Genomic DNA, 23708 nt, shown 5'->3' on the forward strand with positions numbered 1-23708 from the left:
GGGTTGGCAGGCAGGTAAGGGAGGCTTCCTCTGTGTTTGCAGCTGCTCCTCATCACGTACACTGCCACCTGGGCTCCGCCTTCTCTCTGATTAGCAGTGGTAGTGGATTCTTATGGGAGCTCAAGCCCTTTTGTTGTGAGGTTGTTTGATTGGATATTGCAATGTGGTAGTGGTGGAAAGGGGGTGCACAGTGGATGTCGTGAGCTTTGGTCATCTGGAATGAACCCCCTGACCCGTCTGTGTAGGGACTGTTTTCCATGAGCCAGTCCCTGGTGCTGGGGAGATTAGGGACTGCTAATGTAATAGATGACAGTCGCTTTGCTAGTTTGGCTGTGGTGTACAATGGACTGGCTGTAATTAAGCTAATTACTTGTGCTCTAGTTGTACCTCCACCCTGTCTCTCCCACTCATCTCTTTACAGAAGCACACACAGGAAGAATGACTCATTCCCAGAGCTAATGGACCTCCAACCACTGGCATCAGAATCACCAGAGCATGAATTAAAAATGCACATTTCTAGACTTTTCCCAAGGTCTACCAAACCATAATAAATAGGAATAAGGCATGAGGCACAGGAACCTGGATTTTAAAACAGGAGTTTCTGGTGTCACGGTGTGAAGTTTGGGAGGGGATGATGGGAAGATAAAGGAGGAAAGATGATGATTTTTCCTATATTTGGTGAAATGTTGGTACCACTTCTTAAAAATGTATAATGGAAAGGAAGCAAGGAGAAGAAATTAAACATGCTATTTGTGAATAAAAACAATAATAAAATAGGTTTTAAAACACACACGCACACACACACACACACACACACACTCACACACAAGAACAAGCAGGTGATGTGAAGGTTAAGAGGGCTAGATCCCACATGGTGAACTATGTGGATTGAATTCTAGACCATTGCCTTGAAAATCAAGCTAGGCATGTGTGTGCATGCACACCCAAAATCCCAAGGGGAGAATGGAGGAGAAGGGATTGTGGTGTGACGGTCCCTGGGGGGTTGGGGACAGAATTTTTCACTCCCATCTCCCATTTCTGTCTGGTGAGCACATGTGCCCTAAAGCTAACTTAAAAATAAAAAGGAAGAGCCACATGAGAAATTTAAGAGAGGAGTTTAGATCCAAGGTTCTAACTGTTTGAAAAATCCTTTTTTGTGGTTTGGTGTTACTAAGTGTGATGGTTGGACCAAATCTTTAGTATGACCTGTTCTCTTGGAGTAAACACCGGGGATTGAAAGCTTTAAAAACTCGTTAGAACTCATTAGATATACTAGAATAGTAACTTGTTAAATAGAAACCTATGAGGTAGGGGCTGGCAGGTGGTGTGTTGGTTAAGGTGCTGGACTCCCACATGGCCGACCATGGTTTGAGTCCTGGACCTGGTGGCTTGCTTTCCCACTCTCTCTCTCCCCTTCTCTCTCCTCAGGTCAGTTTAAAAATAATTGTAACAAATAAAATAATTATTAAAAACTAAGAAACCTTCAGGTAAATGTAATATTCCAAAGCAAATACTTGCTCCCAGAAAATACATTATGTACCATGAGAATCTTCTATGATTTTAGAATGTTGGAAGTGCAAGGGGCTCTGGGTATCACCAAATCCAACTTCTTTTCCTTCTTTTTTTTTTTATTTTTTGAGAGATTTTCGCTATAGGACGTGTGCGCTCACCAGACAGAGAGAGACATAGAGACAGAAAACAAGAAATCACCCCCCAGGGGGATGGTCACACCGCAATCCCTTCTCCTCCATTCTCCTCTCGGGATCTTGGGCACGCATGCACATGCGCCCGGCGTGAGTTTTAAGCCACTGAGTCGGGGACGTGAACCGCGGTCGACTACATGGGAGTCCAGCGACATAGCCATTACGCTAACTGCTGGTTCCCCAAATCCAACTTCTTTATATAACAAAGGAGAGAGTTTAATTTCTAGTGACACCAGTGACTTGCTCAGGGCCGTATAGCAAGTTCGGGTTAGACCTGGGACTAGAACCCAGAGGTCCTGGTTGTCAGTCCAGTGCTCTTTCTAGTACCCACTACTCAGTTTTTGAAATGCCTGCTCATATATATATATATACACACTTTAATTATTTTATTACACTTTATTTATTTATTTATTTATTTATTTATTTATTTATTTTAACTTGACCAGAGAGAGAGAGAGAGCAAGCGTGCGTGCAAGTCACCAAGTCTGGGACTCAAACCATGGTCAGTCAGCCATCTGGGAGTCCAGCACACTTAACCACCATGCCACCTGCTGGCCCCGAAATACCTGCTCATATTTTACATTTGCTTCCTGAGCACACTTTTCACTAATGATTCAGTTACAAACACAAAAGATTTCTAATTTCTTCAAAGGAAATAACGGAAGAAAGATAAAAATAACAGTAATTTACCTGATGGAAAGTCTGAGAACAAACAGCTCCAAAAAGGCTGATTCTATAAGTAATGTCTGATCTTCTTTGGGGAGATCAGTGAATCCCGGAATCTTTTCTGCCCAACTTCTGGATACGTCAATGGAGGCTGTGAGAAGGTTGTAAAATTGTTGCACGTGCTCAGCATCCGTGCCTGCAGCGGCCTGGTCAGTGGGACAGTACTAGAACACAAACCACACAAAACATTACCTTGGTTCCTTAGCGATAACAACATCTTCTGCAAATTGGCTCTTAGAAGACTGTCATTGTTTAAATTCTTATTTTGGGTCCCACACTTTACAAAACTCTTACATATCCACAATCTCATCTAATTCTCACAATGACCCCTGTGATATAAGTAGAGGAAACTTTATTGTTATCATTTAATAGACAAAGAAATTTGCCTAAGTCCCATTAGTGCAGTGGTTTTCAACCTTGACTGTACACTGCAACCATCTGGGGAGTTTTAAAAAACACTCTCGTCTGGATCCTATGCCCAGAGATTTTAATTTAATTAGTCTAGGGTGGGACCTAGGCTTTGGGAATTTTAAAGCTCCACTGGTGATTCTGAAGGGTGGACCCCACAGAACTACTGCCCAGGGTGTGTCCCAGTGGCCTTCAAGGGTCTGCTGATTCCGAAAACTGTCTCCATACAAGATGCAAAATTAACCTAGTGGTTCTCAAAGTGTGGTCTCTGGACCAGCAGCATCAATAACATTTGGAATATGGTAGAAATTACTGTATAATCTCAGGGGTCACCCCAGACTTACTTAATCAAAAGCTCTGGGGGTCAGCCCAGCTGGTTCTATTGTATCAAGGCCTCCAGGGTATTCTTGTGCATAATAAAGTTTGAGAATCACAAAATTAATCAACAGGAGAAAAGAATGATTTCTTCATGTCATTGATGGATTTGTGTGAGATAAAACAAACCAGAAATGGGGAAAGTGAGGTCTTCTAGGCAGAGTACTTGCGGCTACTTAAATGAATAAAAATTAACCGAAATTGAAAATTCAGTTCCTCAGTCACATTAGCAATATTGAAAGTGCTCAATAGCCATATGTGGTGTGGAAAATTTTCATCACTCCAGAAAGTTCCATTGGACATCACTGATCTAAAGAATCCCAAGAGAAGCACAGTAGGAATAAAGTCTCTAAGCAACTTTTGGGTATTCTCAAAGAGCCAGGGTTTTGCTTTAATCACTGGAAGACAACAAAAGTCAACCAACAACACAGAGATTTAAAAGATGTGCAGACATTCACGGAAATGTGCACAGCTTTTCTTTTTTCACAGTTGCACAGCCACATGTGATTTTGAATCTCTTCTCCCAACTTCTCCCCAGGATCCTCATAGGGCAGGGATTTTAACCGTTATTTTACCATTGAGAAAACTGAGGCTCAGCAAAGCTAACAGACTTCCTGAAGTTACATAAGTAACTGCTATAGCTGGGACTTACACTGGCCTAGGATTTGAAGTCCCATACCTCCTGGATGTTAATATGTCTGATATGACTAGTTGGGAGCCCATGGAATCATTTTTCGAAATATTCGCTTTAAGTAAAGCATTTTGCTTTATTCTAATTGAGCTCTTCAGGTATGTATTCCTTGTTCCCATGTTTCCATCAATAGCACTGTGACTAGTGCATTGCTGATCCTCAGTGAATAGTTCTTGATTTTTTTTTTTTCAATGAAAGAATAATCAGAGGATACTTAAGTTTGCCACAACGTCCTAACCTGGTTGGAAGAGAAATAACCAATAAGTAGCTTGATGCTTATTCTATAGCTACCTAGGTATGTGCACATGTCTTAGCTGGTCTCTTGTCTGGTATGTGTTTTCACAAGAAGCAACAAGGAATGTCAGTTCTGTCCTGGCCCCTGATTTGTGAAACAATGTAGCATTACTTCACTTTTCTGAGCCTCAGTTTTCTCCTCTGTAAAATGGGGTAGTAATGCCTCCCTCAAGTTTTTGTTGTGATGATTAAATGTGATTACATATGTGAAGGGCCTGTCCTTGGTTAACAAATGACGAGAGATGATACTGATCAGTTATGAAATGTGTAACTACTACTGTTCCTAGTGTCCATGTTTATAAAACAGGTTGAAGTGGAAGGTTTCTAATTTTCATTCTTCAATTTCTAAGATCCTATAGTAGTGTGTTCAATTCAGAGCCCTGAATCCTCTGTTTCCAATAGTCCCTCACAGCCCTGGCATTCTGTTAAGCCCTGAATATTCTGTGATATAGTGGACCATGGGAGCCAAGTCCAGGAGAAGGAAGCAGTTCTTCCCATGGATATTCGAGGAGGTGGCATGTCTTGTGTCATAGACACTACCCATTCCTTCCTTTCAGCACAAACCCTATTAACTGGAGGAGAATAGAATAAAGAAATTAACTTTATTTTTTTAAAAATTTCTCCTCCTCGATGAATATAATTCTATATATTCTCTAAGGACAGAATACAATTTAGGGAAGAACTCCCTTTTAAAATCCTAGAGCACTGTATGTGAAACTCCCAAGTGAGTGGTATTAAAGAGCAGGGGAAAGTATGTTGAACCAGATACCAGGTCATGGCTCTCTCATCCAGGTTCTGGCATTGATTTGCTGTGGAACTCTAGACAAGTCACTTAACTTCTCTGGGTTCATCTCTGCCTCTGAAGTAGGAATCAACTAGTTGAGCTGATCCCTATAAGATTCTTTCTGGCTGTTGCATTCAATGATTTTTTTAAAAAAAGTTATTTAATTAGAGGTTGGCAGGTGGCATGGTTAAGGGTGTTGGCCTCCCCTGTAGCCAACCACGGTTCATGTCCTGGATCTAGCAGTTTGCTTTCTCACTTTCCCTCTCTCTCTCTCTCATTCTAGTCAAATTAAAATACACAAATACATAAATAAAGTTAAGTAAAATAATTCTTTTCAAAGTATTTAATTTTATTATTATTATTTAATTTGCTATAAGGCATGTGTGCTCACCAGTGAGAGACAGAGAGAAAGAAAGAGAGAGAAAGTGAGAAACCAAGCCTTCCAGTCTGGGACTCAAACCACGGTCAGCCATGTGAGAGTCCAGAGCCTTAACCACTAGACCACCTGCCAGCCCTGCATTCAGTGATTTTAAACGTTGCTAAACATACCAGGCATGATGTTCTTGCCTAGAATCTTACACTGATTCAGCATTATTTTGTTTTAAAAATAGTGGGTTAAATGGAGAGAAAAAAGACTAACGGATGTAAATTTTCCCCAGGGAGTGGGATCTAATAACTCTGTCCTGCACTGACTTCAACTTCCCTGAAACCATGGCTTACAACTCAACAATCTCTCTTTCTGATTTGTTCTGAATCCACTAGAGCGTATAGCTTTCACCCAGGGTCCTCTGCAGGCCTCTGCCCCTGCTGGGCTCACATTTCATGCCTCCTGCACACAGGAAAATGCAGTCTCTGCCTATCCAGTGTGTGTACTTTTCTCTGAGGGAGCCCAGCAAGGAGGGAAGCCAGCAGGGCCAGCCTGCCAGACTCCAGCCAGGCCCTCTGGGCTTCACCTGCAGTGATTCTGGTCTACATCCCAGATTCTGGAGCTACACTGGATTCAGCCTGAGCCACCAGTAACTGGGGGGTGACTGGAGGGTCAACATCCAATGCTTGGCAAAAAATAAAACCCGAGTGTTTCCTCCACTGAACATAAGGTTTAAAGACACAAAACATTTTAGATTCTTCCTCTGCCTGGGCTAGTAGTTTGAAAAAAACCTCACCTAAGGAATACTGGACCTGGAATTAAATAACCAGATCCAAAGTTCTGCTTCTGTAATTCCCTAAAATGTCTCTTATCTGGGCTAGGTAGGTCTGGGGTTTGCCAAAGAAAATATGGAAATATTTGCTTATTGGCATGCCAATCAAATATAAGCCAAATACAGAAAGATTATTGAAATGAACTTTCAGGATCCGACAGGTATTGTGGTAGTTAAGGACTCCCATATGGTTGACTGCGGTTCGAGTCCTGGTCTTAGTGGCTGGCTTTCTCACTTCCCTTTCTCTCTCTCTGTCTCTCTCTGGTCAAATTAAAAAATAATAATAATAAAAAAATTCTTAAAAAATAAAGTGAACTTTCCCTATTTATGTTCATTTTTATTTTTGTCTATAAGGATAATTGATCTACCAGAATCCTGGCTTTACTGCTAGTCAAAGACACAGTATTATATTTACTGACAGCTGATGCCCAGTGAAAATTTCTCTAAAGCACCTAGAATGAGAATCCAGAGCTGCGACAACAACAATGGATATTGTTTAAACTAAAATGATCACATCTTATACAGCTATACAAGTCAAACTTCAGCAACAGCATAGGCCTAAAATAAGATATTTGAAAAGGAATTAAGTGAGACCCTTGGTGAACACTAGCTGCCAAAAGTCATCAATGTGATGCTTTAATAGCAGAATCGAATCTAATATTTATTCTATCTCACTTTCAGCCCTGGCTAAATATGTAAACTATCCTAAGGACATGTTTTTCTCCACTTAAAAATGTCACTTTTCTTTGGGTCTTTATATCTCTAAAATTTTCAGATGTGATCATTCTTGAGTTAAACTATGTATACATAGGCTTAGGTTTTAACACTTTAAAAAGTGACATTTTAAAAATTGGCAATAAAAAATTGGCAATGAATATAGTTTTCCCCCAAATTTCTTCTTTACTGCTCTGCCTATTCCCTCCCTACTTCCTGCTAAAAACCAAAATAATCCTCTCCTTGTACCAATGATATCAGTACACTCTATGCTACATTCCTTCCCCACTGCTTCCCTGGATGTGAGCACCAGGCATCTTGTTCAACAGTGTGTTTACTGACCTAAACAGTGCCTGACACCCAGCAGCCATTCAATCAATATTTGTTAAATGAATTAACTACTTTCTGGAAAAGTTATATCTCTATTGTTCATATTTTCTCAAACCCCCCCCCCCAAAAAAAAAAAACCTAGAAAATTCATGGTAAAATAGAATTGCTATTTCCAAACTATTGGTATGTTGGTAGTTCTCAAACTTTAGTGTGCCAAAGAAACATCTGGGGCACATATCAAAATACAGGTTCCTGTCTGCCTTCCCCTCCCCTAATTCTTATTCAGTAGGTATGGGTGGGTCCTGGGCATCTGCATTTTTCGAAGTGTGTTTATAAACCTAGAAAATTCATGGTAAAATAGAATTGCTATTTCCAAACTATTGGTATGTTGGTAGTTCTCAAACTTTAGTGTGCCAAAGAAACATCTGGGGCACATATCAAAATACAGGTTCCTGTCTGCCTTCCCCTCCCCTAATTCTTATTCAGTAGGTATGGGTGGGTCCTGGGCATCTGCATTTTTCGAAGTGTGTTTATTTCATAAGAGATGGGGGGAGAGAGAGAGAGAGAAAGAGAGAGAGAGAGAGAGAGAGAGAGAGAGGAGGCACCCTCAACAGGGCCTTCATACTGCAATCCTAACCCCAGCCTCAACCAGCCATCCCTTTGGCATACATAGGGGGACCTGGGGACTAGAACTCTAGACCTTCCCATGGGGCCTGTTATTGCTATGTCACAGGAGCTGTCCAGAATGCATGTTTGTTTGTTTTTCCAGAATGCATTTTTAAGCTAATACTGCACCCCCTTCCTGGTCTGGGCACACTTTGGAAAATGCTTACTTGTTCCCATAGGGGAACAATTGCAGATATAATAGGAATCGGGGAATGAGAAGACTGGAAAGTATTATGGGTGCGTACTTAGTCGATCTTCACCAGTCAGATGAGGAAACAGGCCCACAGAGGGAGGCAGGAAGTGGCTTAAAATCATCTAGTGAATTGGTAGCACCGTGAAAGGGTCTTCTGAGAAGTTTCACGAAGCCACTGTGCAGTCTTTAAGCTGCTTATTTTGTAGGTCTAATGTGCGTTAGTCATGTTATTTCTTAGGCTATCTCGTTAACACATTTAAATGCCATTTGCTGGTGTCTGGTTTCATCTGAGCAGTATTGCTTGTATTTGCAGTCTTAGTAACAGTCTGCAAATACAAGTATACTAAGTGGTACCAATTACCAGAAAACACCCAGTATGCTGAAAAATACTTGAAATGACCAACTAATGAGGACATTAAGTACATTTACTCATTGGTAATTATGCAGGCTCTGAAGCCAAGCCCAGTATCTATATATACTTGTATTGCTAAATTAAAAGCAACTGTGGGGCAGAGAATAGCAGTATTTTGAGGAGAAACAAATCAAATGTGACATGTTTTGACTGCACTGATGTACAATGATCTGAGCTCACTTTGGAGGGAGAGAAGTTTGGCCCAGAGAAGTGAAGGTCCCAGAGCCAGGAACGTTTCAGAGAGCTCAGGAGCTCTTTCTGGCCTCTAAAGCATTCATTCCCTCTGTGACTTGGAACAGAACCTCTCCGCTTCCCTCTTCATAAGCAGGGAGAAAACCACTCACTCACTACCTTAAATGCACGTACACTAATAAATGGAGATTAAACATACTGGGCTGGCAGACGTTTTCTCCATTCTCTATTGACCTGATTCACTGTGGGAAGCTAGCACCTTTAATACATTTTATTGGTCAAAGCAACTCTCCAACTGAAACTTGACAGGGCAAGTTCTTACTTAAAATTTAATAAATTATGGATACAAACTGATGTTAACATTTGTTGCTGCTGAGGAGTGGGATTAAATGTGTACACATGATAAGGAGACTTGTTTTTCATTTCATTCACTTCTAAATGGTTTGCCTTAAAAAAAAAATGGGTATGTACTACTACTACTACTGTGATTTTTAGAAACATAATAAAGCATTTCTATGTGAAAAAATCTAGTAAATTGCCATTAAATAGAAGTGGCTATATGATGGGGGTGGCCTGTGACATGGTGGTTAAGGGCACTGGACTCACACATGGCCGACCATGGTTTAAGTCTTGAAGCTGGAGTTTTGCTTTCTCACTTTCTCTCTCTTTCTGGTCAGAATTTAAATAAATAAATAAATAAAGTTAAATAAAGAAATAAATATAATAATTGTTTAAAAAATAGTGGCAATATGATGAAACAGAAACATATCACATTGAATGATGAGATTTGGGTCTAGTCCTAGCTCTGCCACTGACTTTAGGCAAGCCACTTAACCTTGTGGGCCTTAATTTACTCCTCTAGAAATATGGGGATTGGTGAGGACCAGCAGGGGGTGTGGTTGTTAAGGCACTGGACATTCCCACATGGCAAACCACAGTTCTAATTCTGGACCTGGTGACTTTCTCACTTTCTCTCTCTCGCTAAAATAAAATGAATGAAAAAATAAAATTAAAATAGATCTTTTTTTTTTTTTTTTGAGAGGTTTTTGCTATAGGGCACGTGTGCTCACCAGAAAGACAGAGAGAGACAGAGAGACAGAAAGCGAGAAGTCACCCCCCGGGGGGGTGGGCCACACTGCAATCCCTTCTCCTCCATTCTCCTCTTGGGATCTTGGGCACATATGCACATGCATCCAGTGTGAGTTTAAGCCACCGGGTTCGGGGCTCGAACTATGGTCGACTACATGGGAGTTCAGTGACATAGCCATTATACTAACTGCTGGTCCCAATAGATCATTCTTAAAAAGAAAAATATGGGGGTTAGAGTAGATAATTTTAGGGTCACCTACAGTTCTATAAATTTGTAAATATAAACCTTTGTAAATGGTTAATGACATTCTTTAAAAATGACTGAAACCATAAATTATGCCACACAAAGCTAGAGCTTAAATGAAAATATATAGGAATATATATAATGATGGGTGGCTTTTAAGTAGACATTTAATAAATTCATTTTTCTCCCTTCATTTTATGTGCTAATGTTTTGTTAGCGAACAAAACAAATTCAGTCTTATTAAATAACGAGATACCTAACCACATATATCTTCAAATGACTATACATATAAAAACTTGCATTTACATGCTATAAGGTAAACCTCAGAATCATAAAATCTTTTTTAATAATATTTATTTATTCAATTTTTAGTTCAACCAGAGAGAGACAGAGGGTGAGAGTGAGAGAGAGAGGAAGTGAGAAAGTAAGCCACCAGATTCAGGACTTGAACTCTGGTCAGCCATGTGGGAGTGTTCAGCACCTTAACCACCACGCCACCTGCTGGTCCCCCAAATCTTAAGAGTTATATAGGAACTACTGTTATCCAGAATGACCTTTCCCTTTATGAAGAATCCTCTCATGTGTTCTCCTTAATTACTTCTCCTGTTGATGAACTCACACTTTCACAGCCTGTGATGTGGCTTCAGAGCCAATGGGAAGAGGACTATCCCTTTCTCTCTAAGATCTGCCCTTGAAAGCAATAGTCCTTTTTGCCCCAGGGCAAAAGAGTGACCTAATCCCCACAAATCTTCTCCCTTTCTGTTTGCATATTTCCATTTCATCCAACCATCCCTTACAAGTTTTCAAAAACTGTGTATCCACATCCCTGTTAAACCCTACCTTACATGATAATTAGACTCAATCTTTGAAGTATGACTTGACAGGACAGAGTCCATGGGACCATCACCCAACTTGGTTCCGGTTCCATATTTCTACACTACAGTGATTAGCGTTCTTCCATCCCACCAAACACATCCTTTGTTTATGCATATTGAATGTGTATGGACTGAATGCCCATGATCTTCCTAGTATGAACCACTGATAAGCCAAGGCTCTCCCGTTTGTAAAAATTCTAAATGCTGAGCTTCACATTTGTTTTTGTTAACTTTCTTTGTGATGGTTTCAGCCTTTCCTGTTCCAACCTGTCGAGATCATTCTGAATGTTGATACCGACATCCATCATATTAGCGATCCCTCCCAGCTTTCTGTCATCTGCAAATGTGATCAGTATGCTCCTACGCCTTCATCCAAGTTTTTGATAAAACCTCACTTGTATTTTTTTAAGAAGTCTTTTCGTTGATTTTGGTCCAATTCTTGATAATTTTGTAAAGCTATCTAAAAACTGGAGAATCCAAGCTATGAGGTTCGACCTGATTCCAAAACAATGCAATTAAAATAAATATGCTTTGCAAAATTGAGTCAGGCCCCAAAAGTAGTATAAATGTGACCCAGACTCTGGCAATGGTCAATCTGCTATTTTGGACAAAGCTAACAATTAAATTGGATAAATGTTTGTTGATGAGGATGATGACTCTAGACTAACAGACTGAATGGTGTAGAGGTAAGCAAATACACAGGATTGATTTTTCAGTGTGGAGACAGTTCCCAGCTGGGACAACTCAAAGTGCAGGAGGTGGGGGTGGGGAGTTGCCACTAAATGACTAATTAGGCCATGTAGACTGATAATTGGATATTTTGGAACTCAAAAAAATCACTTTGGGGGCCTAAATTCTCTGAACTGACCATCTTTGGTGATTTTGAATGCCCTGGAACAATGCCGGTATGCTGCAACCCTAGCCTAGACTGTGCCTAGAAGCTTCATTAATTCCGACAAATTGCATAAGGATAGGGAAGGGGTACTTCAGGGCAGAGAACTCCTCTTTCCTGAATACTTTCTTTAACACCTCCTTACACTGAACTAGAGACACAGTGAAGCTTGATATTTAAAAACACAGATTTTAGTCCAGTACTATATCTGATGCAGTATTAGCTATGGATCTTGGGCAAGTCAGCCCTTTAGCCTCTGTGTTTTACTTTCCTCATGGGTGAAAAAGAGATCATAACACTTAGCTTTCTGTTATTGCTGCATGGTACCTGACATGTGTAATGTTCATATAGTAAATTCAACAAATGTACTATAAGAAAGCTTGAGCAAGGAGATAACAGACAGAGCTCGCTCTGTGCAGAAGCTTTGGGAAATAGCATCGTATTTAATCTTCACAATACAATTCCAGGAAGTAGATACTATTACCCCATAACACAGATGAGGAAGTTGAGGCATTAAAAAGTTTAGTCTGTTGTTCAAGGTCACCCAACTAATAATTAATTGATGGTGTTGGAATTTTCATTTAGGCCAGCATGATTCCAAAGACTGAGCCCTCAACTACTGCATTATTCTGTTACCCTATTATTTGAGACTTGACTACTTTAGTCAAGAGATGCTACTTGTAATCAGGATAAGAGTCCTCAACCTTTGGTGCTAAGGATCTACCATGTGTCTCATATGAAGTCTTGTGATCAGGTGCAGAGCGGAGGCTGCACAGCCTATAATGAGGATGAGGATAAGAGAACGGGGATCACAGCAGGTACACCCATCATTTCTGTCAACACTGCAGCCTAAAAGGAGGGCATGTAGCAGAGACATACACACAGTCTTTGCCAGCCATTCAACCAGAAGCTTGAAAGCTGATTAGACCTGGGAAGGGCAATCTGATAGTTGCTGCCAAGTCAGATCAACCAACTGGGGACCCGTGGCCTGGTATCTCTTTATCTGTGTACAAGCAATATTTTGGGTTTTCTTGTCTTCAAGCGGAGATAGAAATCTCTACAGCTGATGTTGCTTGCAGGACTAAATGAGACAATGTACCATAATGTTCACTATGTAGAAATTGTTCAGTTAATTGTGATCTCTCTCCTTTTCCTCTCTCTTTGGTAAGACCTTGTTTTACTAGAAGTTTGCATTTCTACCTCCTTTAAAGAACTACCTTATAGAACTATTTATACACTTCTCCAAAACGTGTATAAACTCTCTCATGGCTTTTATTTGTATTATCTAGATTTGGGGAGAATTTGCAGCATTCAGGCTGATGAAAATTTTATTATATCTTATACAAAATTAAAATATTGGTATGTTCTGGTTGATGTAAATAACAACACTGGTGATCATTTATGGTTTTCAAAATGTTTTTACAACCATGATTTTCATGTGATTGATGTTCAAAAGACCCCTCTGGGGATAAACATTGTAATCATCTCTACTGTTGGGGTAAGAAAGGAAGAGCAAGAGCCAGGTGTCACAGGCAGGAAGCTGCAAAGGCAGCATTCCATCCCAGTCCTGACACCTCCCCGTATCAAGGTCAGAGCTCACTCTTTTCCATCAATGGTCTAATCCCTCTGAATAAGCAGCAGGTCAATCAATGCCAATGAAGTTGGGTAGACTGCTTAAGGATAACTTGAAGCTCACCCAGATGGTTTGATCACAATATGGAAAAAAGCTAATAATCACTTTGTCTAGATTACAAAAAGAAGTCTACAAATTATCATTCACCTGTGCAGAGTTTCATTGGCACAACCACTAGGAACAATGGCTATGACAGGTGCAGCACTGTCAGGGTCATTTGTTAAGGCATTTAGAGATCCAATAAGGCAAAAATGATTTGGTGCAATGGGTGCATTGAACTGCTAAATGAAATGAGAAATATAGAAAAGGTATGAAAATTGTTCAGCACAGTGCCAGGCACAGTCATTCAGTTAGCTCGTATTATAGGCATCATGAATAGAAGCCCTGATTATTCATTTGAAAGCAGAACATCATAAAACTTACTCTGGAATAATCAAGATCTCTGGGTGTTGAGTCTGTTAAAGCTCGGACAAGGGCATTCATCATACAGATCGGAGGAGAAGGTGGAGAGGGCTGAGAAGGTTCCTGCTGTAATGGGCTCTTTGGTTTGGAAGGCAGCCGACCTCTCCTCCCTTTCAGACTATCTGTACGGACAACTGAGGCCGAGAGAAGGAGAGAGAGGAAAAAAAATCTTCAAAGATTATGTTTTGAATAGCCATAAATTACAAAAAGACATCAAAACACATAAACACATTATAGTTGAACAGTCATTAATGAGACCAACCATTTTAAAATGGCAGTTGGTTTGGAATAATATTCACACAATGATTTAATGAGCATTGAATTAAACATCATTAAAACTACCCTATACTTACATTTGGTAATGAATTAGCCCTGAAAGTCTCCTTTTTAAATAGAACAAAGATATATGTACACAAGATCTCTACTGATTTTGAAAAATTAGAATAAGTAATCCTCAGTTTTTATTAAAATGTAAATATACACCATAAAAATAAAATGCTGGAACTAAAGAGGAACCAGGAAAATTCACTATTCCAACATAAATGTTAACATTTTTTTCAGTGATATGTGAATATATGTATAAGCAAACCGTATAAAAAGAGTTATATCCATACCTTCTTTAACCATTCCAACACTGAGACACTTCTGAAATCGACAGTACTGACATCGGTTTCGACGTCTCTTGTCTACTGGGCAGTTTTTATTTGCCAGGCATACATATTTTGCATTTTTCTGCACCGTTCTCTGAGAAAATACAATACAGAGATAGTCAACTAATAGTTTCTGGAAAGAGGTAGGACCTGACAAGATGTATTTTAATTACAATGTGAAAAGCGACAGTGCAATTCGTATAATTAGATAAATTTAATTTCCTAACACGCTAGCCTGCAGGAAAAACAATTTTATTAGTGTTAGCTGCTGACAATGAAAATCATCTCGGATTGTTCTGAAGCAAGTCTCAGGAGACACCCAACTCTGAATGATAAAATCATATCTGAAATTACCAGGTCAACATATCATACCTTGGAGGATTAGATTATCTCCACTTTTAATATCCCTTTGGGAACAATTTTCTACTTGTTCCACTCCCCTGATTATTGCTGACCTTATTAAAATAAAATCAAAATTATCTGGAATGTACTTTGTTTGCTATCACTATTATAAGTCAAATATCACAGTAACTGGCTTTGTTATCCAATAGAGATGAAATCGTAAAAAATGCAAAATTAGGATTTGTCAGTTAAGACTCATAGGAAGGGATTTAATACAAAAAAAATTCTCCAGTCAGCTTGTGTAGTTTATTTTATCTTTATAGAATATGTATGATAAACTGGCCACTTCTGATTTTTGAAAGCAAAATCTTAAAATTAGATACTAAACAGTACTATCACATCGAAGAGAGCAAGCCAGTCAGCCCAGAGGGCAAAAAAGAATGAGAGAAAAAAGAGAGATGATAGATAATATGTCAGTAACAATTCCTATCACTACATCATTTCATACATGACTAGTGACATGAACACCAAAATAGCCATATTGTAAAAGATACATCATAAACTTGGGCTTGGATATAAAAATCATGTTGTATTTTTCAGAATCACGTATAATTTTCAAATGACACATGGAGAAAAATTTAAACATATTGTGTCCTCCAAATTTCAAAATACTTTTTAAAAAAAAATTGTGCAAATGGTTGCATTTTATCATTCAGAGTGAAATCATTCAGAAATCACCTGGATCTATACAACTCCAAATAGAGCAGAAATTTGGAATTAATTTGGGAAGTCTGGACTGCATCAAACGAAAAGAAGAAATCCAGGCAACTTGAGCTTTGCGGTCTATTTTGTGTCCAAAAGTCTAGGTTGACTTGCAATCGTCTCTTTACTTTCAGTCATCCTTAACTCCCATGTTTCAGTTTTCACCCTATCACCTTTTAATTTCATTTTAGGAGAAAGGTTCTAACCTGCTTCTGTACAACTTCAAAAATATGACAAAGCCAATTTTTTTGTGTGTCAACGATTTCCTTGCTTTAATAATAATTTTAATTTAAAATGCAAAATTTTCAAATGTGAACATACTTCGGAGTTCCCAGCATTTAAATTCTCTTCAAGCCTATGAGGAAACTCAGTTTCTTGAATGAAGCTCCTTTTCATTGAACATGCAGTAATTTCTAACACTCTAGTTTTTGCCATCCTCCTCAAGGCTATAGGCCAGTTTGAGTGCTGGTGGCATTTTGCTTCAGGTATACATTTTCCCAATAACCCAAAGCCTTCCCCACATTTTCTGTGTGCCTGCACAGTTTAAGGACAGGGCAAGATCGTTATGGTTCAATCACTGAATTCCTATCATTAACTGCACTTCATGTCACATTTTTAAAGAATTCAATTTAATAGTAGAAAGCCACTGGGTAAAACCCGCTCCTGTTTCCTTAATTAACAGATCTGTGGGGTGGTTCTCTCCTACCCTGCCCCCACCCTTTCAAGTATAGATTTGTTTTCAAGGGATTGCTGCCGAAAAGAGAAGCGGTTGGGGAACACTTAATTGACATTTCTAGATTCAGAATGTATTTTGGTCAACTCTCAGTTATTTAAGGATAATTATATTTGTGGATTATTTTGAATTCTTTCACTTGTTTCCTTTTTGCCCCTCTTCTGCTGCCTGTTTCACTGTCCTTTAGCATTTCCACTGAAATTTTGAAAAAATCAAATCTGCTGAAGGAATGCAGTTACTGGAAAATAGCCCTGATAAGGCTTGAGTAGTTCAGGAAATAAAAACTGTATAAACTAAATGACTTTTAAAAAATGGTTAAGGGGGCCGGCAGGTGGCATGGTGGTTAAGGGTGCTGGACTCCTACATGGCCAACTGCAGTTCGAGTCCTGGACCTGGAGGCTTTCTCTCTCACGTTTCCTCTCTCTCTCTCCCCCTTCCTCTCTGGTCAAATTAGAAAAGAAAAAAAAAAGTTACATATAAAAAAATTCTTTAAAAAATTGGTTAAGGTTCTGCATTTAAAACACGGTAAGCCTGTACTTAGAACATAATAGTCCTGCATACCTTTGAGACAATATATTGCAAAGTCTTTCTACAAGCATTTTCTCACTTATCTGCAGAATTTAATTAATGACATGATTACCATCCCCAGATCTAAAATACTTGTTGCTTGTTGGTATATATACCCACACACAAACATGTGCATTGTAATGAACGCTTCATAGTTTTTTACTTAATAATGAACTATTGTTGGATGGCCTTTAAAAGATAAGGGTGCTGGACTCCTACATGGCCAACTGCAGTTCGAGTCCTGGACCTGGAGGCTTTCTCTCTCACGTTTCCTCTCTCTCTCTCCCCCTTCCTCTCTGGTCAAATTAGAAAAGAAAAAAAAAAGTTACATATAAAAAAATTCTTTAAAAAATTGGTTAAGGTTCTGCATTTAAAACACGGTAAGCCTGTACTTAGAACATAATAGTCCTGCATACCTTTGAGACAATATATTGCAAAGTCTTTCTACAAGCATTTTCTCACTTATCTGCAGAATTTAATTAATGACATGATTACCATCCCCAGATCTAAAATACTTGTTGCTTGTTGGTATATATACCCACACACAAACATGTGCATTGTAATGAACGCTTCATAGTTTTTTACTTAATAATGAACTATTGTTGGATGGCCTTTAAAAGATTATAGAGTGCTTTTAATACCCAGTCCTCAGTTTTAGTCACTGATAGGGAAACTGAGGTCTAAAAAGAAGAGTCATGCCCAGTGTTGTTCAGTTGGTAGGCCACAGATTGAGACTCCTATTTGAGTGTTCTGACTCAATTCCGGCATGTTCCCAAATACATCCCATTAACCTCCAAATCCTAGTTACCCAGTCAGCATCCTGCTTCTCTTCCTTTCCTCTGCCCAGTACAGGAGGCTAGGAAAGGAGGGTTTGCAAATTCCAGTGGCCAGCAGGGTGGGGAGTGAGAAAGTAAGAACCCAAATATCGGAAGTAGTCTGGGAGTCAATCACAAAAGGTAAAGCAGGAAGAGAACAAAGCCTTTTAGTCCATAGTGCTGGGAAGTGCAGTGAACCCAGGCCAGGGAGAAACCAGCTAGAAGGATCCCTTGCATACCTAAATCACTGCCTACATCCTGCAACAAGCATCACCTCTCTAGACTTTAGGTTCCTTATGTTAAAATACGGGGGAAGCTGATGACTGCCCCCTCCCCAGTAAAAGTCCTTTGGGTGAATGATAGAATGAACAATGCCTACCCCTTCCTTAGCACTATGTGTGGCACAGACAGGTAAAGGTCCCCATGAGATAGGATTTGTAAGAACCCAACTTCTATCTTCTTTGGAGGGAGCCTTGAACTGCATCTAGCCAATTGTTGCTGTCTGTTCTGCTACTGCAGGGCTGGGCGGAGTGTGTACTCTGGGGCCACACAAGCACGGTTGGCTTCCTGCCCCTAGCTCACAGAGTGTGTGTCCTAGGCAGCTGAATAACTTCTCTGAGCCTCCTCATCTTCAAAACAAGGATAATTAGTATCCACCTTGAAGATACTTTAAAATATTGAGTAGCCAGCATTCAATCTCAGGTCTAATTCCAGAGTCCCAGCTCTTACTGGGAGAATTAAGTGATGTACAAATGTCCAGGCCCTGGAACACGAATCTTACCCCTCAGACACCCTGGGTGATGACAGGCACAATTTAATGAAGTTTCTGCATTTTTAGAGAAACTCATCTTACTGAGAATCTGCAGAAAACTCTCCAGAAAAAATGCTCATCAGGCACTCTCAGGTCAGGAGGCTCACAGACTTCTCAAGTCCATCTGGGGTGGCTTCTTTTATGTGAACCTCAAAACTCTCTGAGAAAAATTGATATAAAGGTAATAGGAAAGGCTATACCATCACAGCCTAATGCTTACACTTCTCGAACCAGGAGGGGATCTCCTACACCCACTGACATGCTCTCTCCATTTAGGGCCCTCCCTGCCAACGAGAGGGGGCTCCAGAAGAAGGCGTGCGTGCTCTCACCTTAAAGAATCCCTTGCAGCCCTCGCAGGTGCGCACGCCATAGTGCTGGCAGGCAGCGTTGTCCCCGCACACAGCGCAGGTGCCCTCGCCCGAGGACGAGCTCCTGTGGGGTGGCGACGGCAGGCTGGGGCTCTCGCCCAGCAGGCTGGACGCGGTAGGGGAGGCAGTGAGGCCGAGCGGCGGGAAGGCCAGCGCGGCCGCCCTCTTGGCCAGCGGCAGCCCATACGGGTGGCCCTCAAGTGTGGCAGCCTGGCTGCCCGCGGCGGCAGCGGCTCCCAGCGGCAGGCTGAGTGCGGCAGTGGGCGTCGGGTCGTAACTCAGGTGGTGACCGCCAGCCGGGCTAGGCGCAGGCGGGTGTGGTGGCGAGAACTTGAAGTGGAAGAGTGGGAAGCGCGCGCCAGGGGGCACTGCCTTCATCGGCGGGTCCAGCAGCTGGCCTGGCGCGATGCAGCCTGGCGCTGAAGGCAGCGGATCGTCCCACAGCGCCCCCCCCCGCGGGGGGAAGCCGGGAGTGGGGGGGGTGGGCGTGGTGGGGGTGGACGGCGGGGACTGCTTGAAGTACATGGAGGTACTAGGCAGCACCTCCTCCTCCGTGCCAGTGGACTGAGGAATGGATGGCTGCTGGGGCTGTGGCTGCTGGTGGTGATGATGTTGGTGGTGGTGGTGGTGGTGGTGATGGTGGTGGTAGCCGTGCGCACGGCCCTCTTCCATCTTGATCAAGGGCCGCGGCCCAGATGGCTGCATTTGGTACAGGCAGGAGGGCTTGAGTTCATAGCTGCTGGAGTAGCCTTCCATGAAGGTATTGAAGCTGGGCAGGGACGTGGTGGCTGTGGCTGTGATCTCGGTGCTGCCAAGATCCATGGTCAGCTTGGCATAGTCTGGGTTCATGATCTCTGCGGTGTATTCTGAGCCGTATGTCTGTGCTGCATAACTGGAACCTGGAGGCGAAGGACTATACTGGGCTTGCACGCAGGGCATATCTGCAGGGACAGGAAGGGTCTCTCAGATGCAAGTCAACAGTAATTTCCTAGCTAATAGGCAGCACTGGGTTCACTGCTCTCTAATCTGGGAAACAGAGAGGAAGTGACATCTTCTCCTCCTTCTGGTAGTATAGACTTAAAGCCCCATGCTCACTGATTTCCTCCCAGAGAAAAAAAGCTGAATTCTTAACACACAAAAGAACCACAGGATGCCAAAAGCTGAGACTTCTGTACACCTGTGTGGCTTCATCCTGTTCTATACCAGATCTGAAAAACTTAATGTCTCCCCTCATAAATATAGAGATTTTTTTTTAAAGTGGTCTCCTTAGCCACAAGTGGGGAGGACAGGAAAAAATAAAAAAAAAAAGGCAAGTGAATGTCCCATTGGTTTATTTTAGGGGAAAAAGGGCATTGGTCCCTCAAGCCACATACACTGACTTGTAAACCCATGAGTGAGTCAAAAAGGTGTCCCATGTGGGAGTTACTGGCCAACAGAGACAGTGACATTCTAACATTTTATTGGTGCCAACTGAGGCTGCCCACACACATGTGGCTGCTTTCTCCCACTCCCTCCACACTCCTCCAAACAGGGCAGGCAGCCTGCACAAACTGGACCCCTGTTGATGACTTCAGCCAGCTAGGTGGTGAGGTGGGAATGTAGGCCCAGGAAATGGACTGGGGGAGTCTGCACCATCTGCAAAGAGAAAGATCAGCAGCTGCAACAAAACACCCACCAACCTTGCTCTCTGCGATATGTATGTGTGTGCGTGTATATACATATTTCTCAGTTCTGACTAATAAACTATATCAGTTGCTGTTTTATAACAACAGTTTACAACTATCATAACAGGCACGTTTGTCTAGGCATTTTTCTTACGATGGAAAAATTAGCAGCCCTGGAAAAGAAGAAAGCAATTTTTTGAACAGCTTTGGTTTCTCTTCCATTTTGACTATGTTCAGCCCCAAAGTGACTGGTATCTAGGGTGCTTACTATCATTTGAGAGGTTAAAGTGTGTGAGAAGGCCCTGGGAATGACTGAATCTACTGGATGTTTTAGCTAATTATTTACCTTTCTTTATGGCTAAATACAAATGGTGAAATGGGCTTTTCTTGGTGGTTGGTTTTTCTGAGCCAAAGGAAAACCAGGTGCTTCACATCTTTTTGGAATCTCTGGTGTAAAAGATATGACTAATACAAAAGACACTTCCTTTGACATCTTTCTCTTACCCACATTTCCAAATCTGATTGAGTCATGCGTGTATGGGATGAAATCTTGACTTGAAAAAAGGTGATGAAGGCCTGTTAGAAGAAGCAGTGATGAAGAGAGGCCAGTTCAAGCCTTTCTTTTCCAAGTAGGGCCTTAAAAACACACTTGCTAGTTTGACATTAAAGGATTACTTATCTCGCTGTTCAGTTGTTGGGATGAAATGGACGGCTATTTTAAAGAACTGCCTGATATTTTACCTATTCTCCTTTCAGCATCTTTAGGACTTCTCCGAGTCCCTTTTATCATTCATTCCTACCAATCTCTACTCATTGTTCTTTGTGTCTTTCTGAGGTTTCCAGCTAGAAGATGAGCTTGCTGGTACACAAGTCTTATCTGCATCTCTGCTGCTTGTATAGGCCTGGCACCTAGTATTCCTTGAACAAATTTGTGAAGAAGTAGTACAAACCTAACCTGCAATCCTTTCTTCTTCAAGCTCAAATATATCCTTGGTTTGCAGCTCAAATGCTTTTCTTTCTCTCTGAGCTTCAATCATCCCAACTTCTGCACCCAAATGATTTTTGCTTTATAGATACAAAAATGCTCTGTATTGCTCTAAGTGATCCTGTAACTCTAGGCATATTCTGAATATAGTATGAGGGCAAAAATGAAGACATTAAAGCTGTTAATGACCCTAATCATTGGTCGATTTTACATTTTCCCTAGGAAAACTAATTTTGAGAAAGGCAAAGCTTAATTTAATCTGGCTGCTCCAGTCGCTAGCAACAGGGTGTGGTTTACAGAGGAACTTCGTTTGATGAAGCCACCTGTGCTGTGAAATGAACGCCCAGCAGTTACTATCCAAGCACTGGGCAAGTTGGCCAGCCTTCCCGCTTCTCCCAGCCCAGGAGGAATAAGGGGTCGTGCCTTCACACTTACCTGGAGGGTATCTTGTGCGCTGAATGGTGGGGCTGGGGGTCTCTCCAGCAGAAGCCGAGAGTGTAGGAGGCGAGGACGTCTGGCGAGGCGAAGCAGCGGCAGCGCTGCCCGGCTCCGCAGAGGGTCCAGGCTCAGGGCCCGGGCTGGCCGGGCTGCGCTTTTCCGCAGTGGACTCTGCACCGGGAGAGAGGACGGAGGTTACAGTGAGACCAGATTGGATCACCGCAGCCTGGGCTGGGCGTATCGGGAAGTTAGGGGGGAGCCTCTGGAAATGCTAGGTTAATTACTAAGGGCAAATATGGGCACCAGAGTTCCCGGGCAAGAGGCAAAACATCGCTTTGGGAATGCAGAGGAAAGGTTGTCCGTATCCACTACGCTCACCGTGGTTTTGTGGCATCCGAACCGAAGCTGAAAACTGCGCAATCTGTTGTCACCCAGAAATTGATATCTCTGCCCCCACAATTGGGCCCGAACTTACAAACTCAGAAAACCGAAGAAAGGAGGACACTTAAACGAGTGTTCGGGTGTCGGTGAGTGTACACGAGCGGAAAATTACCATTTTCTAACTCCGCCCGCCCCCTGCCCTCAAATACAAATTTTACACGTTGCATAGGAAATGCACAGGGTCTGGAACGAATGCATGAATGCCCCGAGGAATTAAGAAAGTCTGCACTTTTCATTCTAAATGCTAATGGAGCTTCGCTTCTATTAGCGGCGAGTTTCGGGGGCCAGGGGTCAAGCAAACAAAAGGGCACAGTGGAAAGAAGGCCGGCGTTGGAAGCGCGGCGAGGTGGCAGACGGCGTTCGCTGCTGGTGGGCGGGCAGAGGGAGATCCGGTGCATCCTGCGGGCAATGTCCCCTAGGGTGGGCCGCTTCGAGGCTCCCAGCCACCCCGTAGCCTGGAAGGGGCACATTCCGGAAGGCGCGAGCTTGGCTCCGGGGCGAACCTCTCAACGCTATGCCCCAGCGAAACTTTGTAGCTGAAAGCGCCACTCCGTGGGCCTTGAAGAAGAATCCCGCTGCCCCGAACTCCGGTCTATAGCGCCCCCTTTGCCTGGGGTGGGCACACCTCGAAGGGTGGGAACTTGGACCAAAAAACAAACAAACAAAAAGACCACCAAACAACAATCCCCCCCAAACCCTCAAAATCCAACGCAAACAACCTCCGAGGTGCGCGGGACCTGAGGGTCGTGTAAATTTCGTCTCCCTCGGCCCGGGGCCTGCTTATAGGTAGAGAAAAAGGAGCTTCGAGCTCCCAGTCTGGGAAATCCTCGACGGGCTGAAAATGGGGGATTCCCCTGCCACTCCGGCTGCAGGCTGAGCTGCTCAGGACAGCTCGCACTCGCTGTAGTATAGACACAAGCGGACCTTCCCTCGGTGGTAGCATGTGTTTTCCGCCCCCCCCTCCCCGCGTCTCCAGTGGGGGTCTCCAGCAACCCTCACGCCCTCCTCCAGTGGATGCCCGCATTTCCGCCCTTCTCGCGGGCTTGTTGGGGCGGAATCTTTCTCCGAGGTGCGGCCTCTGAACTCGGGTGGGTGAGGGTTACTTCTTCCCAAGGAAGGGGTTCCCTGGAGCTCCCAGCGTTCGCGGGAGAGAACCACGCAGCCTTTCCTACAGCCCAGCAGAGAGCCCCGCCGCGCTCTCTACCCCCGCCCCCCAAACGGCCGGTTACCTAGGCAAAGACTCCGCGCCT

General features: G+C 42.4%; 1 protein-coding gene across 6 annotated transcripts in view; it reads right to left on the minus strand.

The window, feature by feature from the left end:
* Positions 1 to 23708, minus strand: part of NR4A3 (nuclear receptor subfamily 4 group A member 3) — a 45842-nt gene that overhangs the window by 19079 nt on the left and 3055 nt on the right. For 3 of the 6 annotated variants that reach the window (XR_003547283.1, XM_027766929.1, XM_006165049.3), the window contains exons 2-6: positions 22015 to 22188; positions 18892 to 19871; positions 14497 to 14626; positions 13844 to 14016; positions 2394 to 2593 (exon numbers count right to left, since the gene is read on the minus strand). Coding sequence is in view for 5 of the 6 variants with exons in the window: in XM_027766929.1 (XP_027622730.1) it covers positions 2394 to 2593; positions 13844 to 14016; positions 14497 to 14626; positions 18892 to 19869 (1481 nt within the window). In the remaining variant the exon portion in view is untranslated. Of the gene's footprint in view, positions 1 to 2393; positions 2594 to 13843; positions 14017 to 14496; positions 14627 to 18891; positions 19872 to 20384; positions 20566 to 21098; positions 21171 to 22014; positions 22189 to 23687; positions 23703 to 23708 lie in introns of those variants that run through there. The other 3 variants (XM_027766930.1, XM_027766927.1, XM_027766928.1) reach the window with 3 other exon arrangements.

The sequence above is a fragment of the Tupaia chinensis genome, unplaced genomic scaffold, assembly GCF_000334495.1.
Source record: "Tupaia chinensis unplaced genomic scaffold, TupChi_1.0 Scaffold143795_1, whole genome shotgun sequence".
In the NCBI taxonomy this organism is placed as follows: domain Eukaryota; kingdom Metazoa; phylum Chordata; class Mammalia; order Scandentia; family Tupaiidae; genus Tupaia; species Tupaia belangeri.